The 7,474-nt window shown below is 53.1% G+C and overlaps 1 protein-coding gene across 1 annotated transcript in view; it reads right to left on the bottom strand.

The window, feature by feature from the left end:
- Positions 1-4,032: 4,032 nt before the first annotated feature.
- LOC108803210 (protein MAATS1-like) overlaps positions 4,033-7,474 on the bottom strand; it is a gene marked incomplete at its 5' end in the record, with an annotated part of 27,304 nt that continues 23,862 nt past the window's right edge. The window contains one exon of the mRNA XM_018575051.1: positions 4,033-4,169. Coding sequence (XP_018430553.1) covers positions 4,033-4,169 — 137 coding nt within the window. The remainder of the gene's footprint in view (positions 4,170-7,474) is intronic.

Genomic DNA, 7,474 nt, shown 5'->3' with positions numbered 1-7,474 from the left:
GGGAGATCTCGAGATTTCATACAGCTGAAGGGCATCAGTAGGCGACACCATGGACCAGCGGTGGACTGAAGACCAGTGAGGGGGGGTCGTGTACTGAGGGGGTGACGGCTCTCTGCTGTGCACAGAAGAGTCCCGAGAAGCTCAGTTGGCGGCCCTCATGATACTTCGACATTCTCAGCCCCCTCTAGAGAATCTCGTCTTAAACTGATTTGAAGCTCAGAAGAAGTCGGAGGCCCGAAACGTGCTGGCCCTACTGGAAGATCTTGTGCAATAAAAAACTTCCAATGACCCCTCCCCCAAGCTAGGTGACCTTCTTGTACCTCTATAGATGTTCCTGGTCACATGCTGAGGATCTGATCGTCCATTATCGTGACCAGAGAGGGGAGGAGCCCAAGACCAGGACCAGGTCCTACACACACCTCATCGTCACCATGGGGGTCACCTCCTCCAAGGAGAAGACCCCCCATCTCAGGTAATCAACCAATTCTCAGCTATACTGGTCCTGGCCTACGACAGATCAACCAGACCAGCAATGGAAGAGGGAGGAGGAGGGAAGAAGCATCATTCAAGTCAGGCTCCGGCCCTGGAAGGGGTACGGGACCCTCAGAGGCCCGCTCATGCCGTCTATGTCCCTTCACCATAATTCTGTCCAACACACGACGGGCTCAAAATCCTTCAACCGCCCCCCAAACCTAAGGCGATGATGACCAGGCTGGAGTGAACCAACACAAGTTGCCCCCTACTCCCATTTCCATTGATGGGCCTTCCCCACCATCGGCCCGCACCCCCCTGGAACCCCCACCGTGCAAGAACCGAACATCCCCTCAGTTTACCTTAACCTGAGTTTCTTTCAAGTCCAATGTCATCAGGGACAGTAGAGTTCTAGCAGGTCTGCCACCTCTTGTCACATGATCCCACGAGCACAGCTTCCCTGTCACTCCAGTGTGTGTGTAGGTGTGACGCACAGAGGGGGTGGAGCCAAAAGAAACAGAGAACACGCCTCCTGCAATAGGACAGGGCCACCAGCAGACGTGGATACCGGCAACCAGGAGGATTCAACCAGCGACACGGCCAACCACGCACCAAAATATCCTCCGCGTTGTCACAATTCGCTGCCCGTGTTGTACAGAGACTGATGTGACTGTGGGGGGAGGGAACATTAGAGTGTAAGCTCCTCTGTACAGAGACTGATGTGACTGTGGGGGGATATTAGAGTGTAAGCTCCTCTGCACAGAGACTGATGTGACTGTGGGGGGATATTAGAGTGTAAGCTCCCCTCCCCCTGCTCTCTCAGCGGCCTCAATGGGGACTCCTGATGAGTGTTTTCTTCCTCCTCGTACAGAATAAACAATGACGGGAGTTGGCGGAACGCTTGACATGCACCTGATCTCCGGCACTGCGGCTGCCCGGCAACAGCACCAGGCACGAGTGAGGGGGCCGGGCTGAGCCGTCCGCCATTACCGCGCCCCGAGTTAGCAGACCCGAGGGCTCTAGAGCCGGTTTTAGGGATCGTTCGTTTTAAACGGCGCCCCAATGTGCCGGACAACGCACCACGCGCAGGACGGGCATCGCCTGCGCAAAAAATGGGTCACGTCCAATATTTGGCCAATCCCCCATCATGCATCTGCCTCTTGGAACACCGCCCGACGCCGTCAGACTTGCAATGCCTCATGGGGCTGGAGTTGGAGGGCCGAGGTCGCTATAGAGCGTTCCTCGAGTGACGGTTCTGGGTCTGTTGGGAATCCGAACGTCACATGACATCACATCCAAGATGGCGGCACTCAACAGCAGTCCTGGGGCTTTTACATGTAAAGAACACGCAGAAAACATGTTAAAAGCTCACATAATCTTATGGGGAGATTGTGGATTACACGGGTGGTCTGGTGATGGGGTCTCTAAGAACATAGGAAGGTAGTCGGGGGCCCCTGATACCAAGACCCCATTGCTGCAGGAGCGCGGTGCCGACCATGACCTCACAGGAGGCAACATCATGTGACCAGTCCATCATGTGACCAGGACACAGACGGACAATTTGACATGGATCTCAAACCCCCACCCCGAAAGAATCCCCTAAAATCTTCCTTTACCTCCCCTGACCCGAGCCGAAACCTCCTTCATTTGCGTCTCACACGCTCCCCCCTTCCCAGACACTGCAGCTCCCAGTGGGAGGGGCCAGGAACAAGAGGCTGTGCTGTTGAGAAAGCAGTGGGCGGGGCTATGGCTGGCCAGGTGCTGATTGACAAGACATGGTTTAATGAATCAGCAGTGACATTGCTGATAGCCACACCTCCTCATCTCAAGCCACACCCCCTCATCTCATCCCATCGCAGTAATGGCCGGCAAGGCCCACATGAGGGTGACAACTACTCTGGTCGCCTTCTCGCTGTAGTCTACGCTCGCTAACCCACATTTGCTAAAGGAGAGTCTGAAGTACGAGCACATCGGGGACCCAGCGGGCTCACTGGTCGGCCATGTTCACTCATAGCTGCAGGATGGAAGTCAGCTCCACCCATGAATAAGCCCCACCAACTTATTTGCACAGTATCTGAGGCTTCCATCCCCCACCCCTCTCTGCCAATCCCTACACTGGTCTTCAATAGCCCAAAGGATAAAATTCAAAATATTAACAATCGCTTACAAAGCCGTCCACAGCTCCGCCCCCGGCTATATCTGGAGATCATTGGCCGGAATATCTGAAGACGGTTCTCAGCCGTGAGCGGCCCCCACATCCCTCCAGGAGCCGCGTTCCTCTGCCTGTGGGCGGCTGATGCCGAACCTCGCCATTGGAACGCGCTGCGTGTACAAAAATACATCCGATCCACGCGGGGGAATGTGGCGCGTTCACAGCGCACGTCACTCTGCCTATGACACATGTATGTAACATGCACAGATATACTCACCCACGGGCCTGACGCACATCAGTCTCTGTACAGAGGAGCTTACACTCTAATGTCCCCTCCCCCCACAGTCACATCAGTCTCTGTACAGAGGAGTGCAACGTCACCCACCTCACCGCACGGAGACGCCAATTACAGGACGCGAATGGCGGAACGTGTGAAGCTTTTCCCTGTAATCCCCCCCTTCTGGATCCCATTACTGACTGTCAGAGGTAATTGGACCATCGCGCTGCGTGTGATTATCCCCCGTGTACTGGAAGAGACCGCGTGTGTCATAACCGGTCCTCCGTGTGTAGGGGGTGGGGGGAGATTGTACAGAGAGACATCATGGATGTTTCAGCTGGTAACCAGAGGCGGGAGTCCTGAGAGCACCATCGTATCTACCTCTGTGAAGGGAGGAACCCCAAAATACCACCCTCTGTATCCCTATACTAGGAGTACCACCCTCTGTATCCTTATACATCCATTGGTTGGTTCTTGTAGACCATCACCAGTATACAATCCTCCCAGTGTCACCAATATACAATTGGTAACCAGAGGCGGGAGTCCTGAGAGCACCATCGTATCTACCTCTGTGAAGGGAGGAACCCCAAAATACCACCCTCTGTATCCCTATACTAGGAGTACCACCCTCTGTATCCTTATACATCCATTGGTTGGTTCTTGTAGACCATCACCAGTATACAATCCTCCCAGTGTCACCAATATACAATCCTCCCAGTGTCACCAATATACAATCCTCCCAGTGTCACCAGTATACCACTTTGCTGCAGCATCAGCCTCCACTCTCCTGGGAAGGCTTTTCGCAAGATTTTGGAGGCATGCCCACAATGGTGAGATTTCCTCCCAGTAGTTTGTGTCTCTGCCCCTCCCACAATGGTGAGATTTCCCTCCCAGTAGTTTGTGTCTCTGCCCCTCCCACAATGGAGGGGGGAGGAGTTATTGTCACAATAGATATAATACACCCACTTGCAGGCAGCCATGGAAAGTTTATTCTGTTCCTGAAAGGTTAACAATAGTAGAACAAACCCTCCTGCGGGGGCCACACCGACCAATCAAATTCCACAAAACATTATTTAGTCCAGTTCAGAAATCATCTAGGACGGCAGAGGGTCAGAGTTCACAATGGTGTCCGTCACTGCAATTCTTCCCCTTCCCGCTCCGCCTCGGTCGCTGCTTGTGATTGGTGTGACTCCGCCCTCAGGTAGTCCTCGGTGTTTCCATGAACGATCCGATGGGCGGCAGCAATATGTCTGCGCTGGGAGTTCCTCACTGCAGGACAGCGTGCGGATAGGTTAATAAGAGATAAGGACCACTGAAATCACATGGAGAGTCACTCGCACTCCAGAACCATCCCGAGTCCGTCTCTTGTAGTAGTGTCACCTGAGGACTCGGTGTGTCTCTGAGGACTCGGTGTGTGTCTGAGGGCTCGGTGTGTGTCTGAGGGCTCTGTGTGTCTCTGAGGGCTCGGTGTATCTCTGAGGGCTCTGTGTGTCTCTGATGACTCGTCAGTATACCGCGAGCAGCAGCTCCCTATATACTGAGCCTAGGGTGACGGGAGGAAGCTAGTTTGTGTCCTCCCGTTACCCTAAGGAGAACTATGGGGGTAAAGCCCTGACCCCCATAGTTCTCCTTTAACATACACGTGTATGAAAAAAAAAAAAGAGAAAAAAGGTTCAAAAAGAAGTTCAAAACGTTTGTATCACATTAGAAAAATCTCCGTTAGCGCTCACGGTGATGTTTATCCCTTTCTCGGAAACAGTTATGCGTCCAGAGGCGGGTTTTTGGTTGCACGGCGATCCGGACTGTAGATGGACTTGGTTCAGGAGAAAGATGATCTGTTTCTCGGCTTTTTGTAATCCACGGTAAGTGTAAGCGCGCTTCGCTGGAGGGATATCCTTATCTCGGTTCTTCCGGCAGAGAAATACTTGGCCTGTATCTTGGCCTCTGTCGATATCCTTATCTCGGTTCATCGAATGTGAAAAAATAGTCCTTCGCTGAACTCTTGTCTTGAATGATATAATAACCATGTCCCGGGGCAGGGTGGAATCCCAGTAAACAGTCCATCAAATAGGTGCTCGGTCTCTTCAAGGTTATATACCTCTAAGTTGCAACGACTGAACATCTCCATTTAAAGGAGAACTATGAGGGGGGAGGGGCTTGTCACTCACCTCATAGTGCTAGCCGACATGTGACAATGAGACTGTCACAGGTCGGCTCAGTAGATCGGGAGGTGAGCGAACACATACCGGGTTCGCTCACCTCTCGATCTTGTCACGACTCTCTGCCGTGACAGGGGAGGGGCTGGATTCCCCACTCCCCGCTCCGATCCGCCAGCGCTGACTGGCGGAACGGACGGGGCGGGTACAGATGGCTAACGAAGGGAAGGGGGTAGGAGTCCGGTGACGTCGGATGTCCGTGACGGCTAACGAAGGGAAGGGGGTAGGAGTCCGGTGACGTCGGATGTCCGTGACGGCTAACGAAGGGAAGGGGGTAGGAGTCCGGTGACGTCGATGTCCGTGACGGCTATTGAAGGGAAGGGGGGAGGAGTCCGGTGACGTTGATGTCCGTGACGTCACCGGACTCCTCCCCCCTTCGTTAGTCGACGGAGCCACTTGGGCCGGTGAGTTTGCCCAAGAAACTTTCTGCACGAGCGCCAGCCAAGGCATTGGCCTATACACATACAGCACAGCAATGAAGTAATAAAATGAACTAGGATCACACTCATCCAGCACGTTATTATTCTGAGTTGCCCCACTCAAGCGGCGGCCATATTGATTGGGGCACGTGAGATTAATAACATGCTGGATGAGTGTGATCCTAGTTCATTTTATTACTTCATTGCTGTGCTGTATGTGTATAGGGCATTGCTGTGCTGTATGTGTATAGGGCATTGCTGTGCTGTATGTGTATAGGGCATTGCTGTGCTGTATGTGTATAGGGCATTGCTGTGCTGTATGTGTATAGGTCATCGCTGTGCTGTATGAGTATAGGTCATTGCTGTGCTGTATGTGTACAGTTCATCGCTGTGCTGTATGAGTATAGGTCATTGCTGTGCTGTATGTGTATAGGCCAATGCAGTTGGATCTGTATGTGCGTTATAATTAATCGAACACGAAAATTGTAATCATTACCATCCCTAATTTTTTACTAAATTTGAATACTTGGACTTATGGTGGGATCCCTTTTTGGGGGAAAAATACTTTACTTCTCCCATGAGGCATTGCAAGATTCTCACAGCCACAGGCATGACTCCCGGAGACAGATGCATGATGGGATTTGTAACATTCATCCGGGTGCCAGTGCAGTTCTTGGCTGTGTTCACAAATGTCCGACACAGATCACAGCCCCCTGCTGCAGCATCCCACCTCCCCCCAGGAGGCCCCGCCTCTATGGACAGGGCGCACTCACCTCTCTCCCGGACAGTCTTCTTCTGGATCTCTGGGATGAGGAAACTGTACACCAACTCCGCCACGATCTCCTCCGACTGTAGCCGGGTACGGCTGTGAAAAGGAGCGACAACGGTACTCGATTGTTGTTAGGGGGAGGAGCTTTACTACAATCATGGGGCCCCATAGCAACATTGTGTATCCCCCCTCCACCGGCCCCCCTCAGCTAACTCTTTCTCTAGAAATACGGCCATTGATCTGAACATGACGTAGGACTAAATCAGGGACAGGCGGCAAGAGAGCCAGTCCGCATTGTGAGTAGGGAGGAGTTTGGGCTCGGACCGAATCGGAAAGGAAATAGTTAGTGGCGGTCCAATCAGCTGCAGCCAGAACATTCTCCGCCCCGCAGCTGCATGTAAACAAAGGGGCGGGGTGCTGGTGACATCATTGACTTTATATGGTCACATGACCATATTAGGGTAATGTGCCCATATAAGGACTGTGATGTCACCGGCATCCCGCCTCTTTGTTTACATGCAGCTGCGGGCCATTGTCCTGGTACTTATCAGGTATTGGGACATGTATGTGCTAAACTGGAGCAATGAGATTATTACACGGCTCCTCATGGGATCTCCGGCCCTCACACCGGCCCTCCATCTGATCCTCATGGGATCTCCATATTGTCCTGGTACTTATCAGGTATTGGGACATGTATGTGCTAAACTGGAGCAATGAGATTATTACACGGCTCCTCATGGGATCTCCGGCCCTCACACCGGCCCTCCATCTGATCCTCATGGGATCTCCAGCCTCTCACCTGCCCTCCATCTGATCCTCATGGGATCTCCGGCCTCTCACCTGCCCTCCATCTGATCCTCATGGGATCTCCGACCCCTCTCACCTGCCCTCCATCTGATCCTCATGGGATCTCCGGGCCCTCTCACCTGCCCTCCATCTGATCCTCATGGGATCTCCGGCCCTCTCACCTGCCCTCCATCTGATCCTCATGGGATCTCCTGCCCCTCTCACCTGCCCTCCATCTGATCCTCATGGGATCCCTGGCCTCTCACCTGCCCTCCATCTGATCCTCATGGGATCTCCGGCCCTCCATCTGATCCTCATGGGATCTCCGGGCCTCTCACCTGCCCTCCATCTGATCCTCATGGGATCTCCGGCCTCTCACCTGCC

This window comes from Nanorana parkeri, unplaced genomic scaffold (genome assembly GCF_000935625.1).
Source record: "Nanorana parkeri isolate BGI_ZX_2015 unplaced genomic scaffold, ASM93562v1 scaffold3498, whole genome shotgun sequence".
Taxonomy (NCBI): domain Eukaryota; kingdom Metazoa; phylum Chordata; class Amphibia; order Anura; family Dicroglossidae; genus Nanorana; species Nanorana parkeri.
Note: the sequence above shows the minus strand (reverse complement) of the source record. Positions and strands in the feature narration are given on the sequence as shown.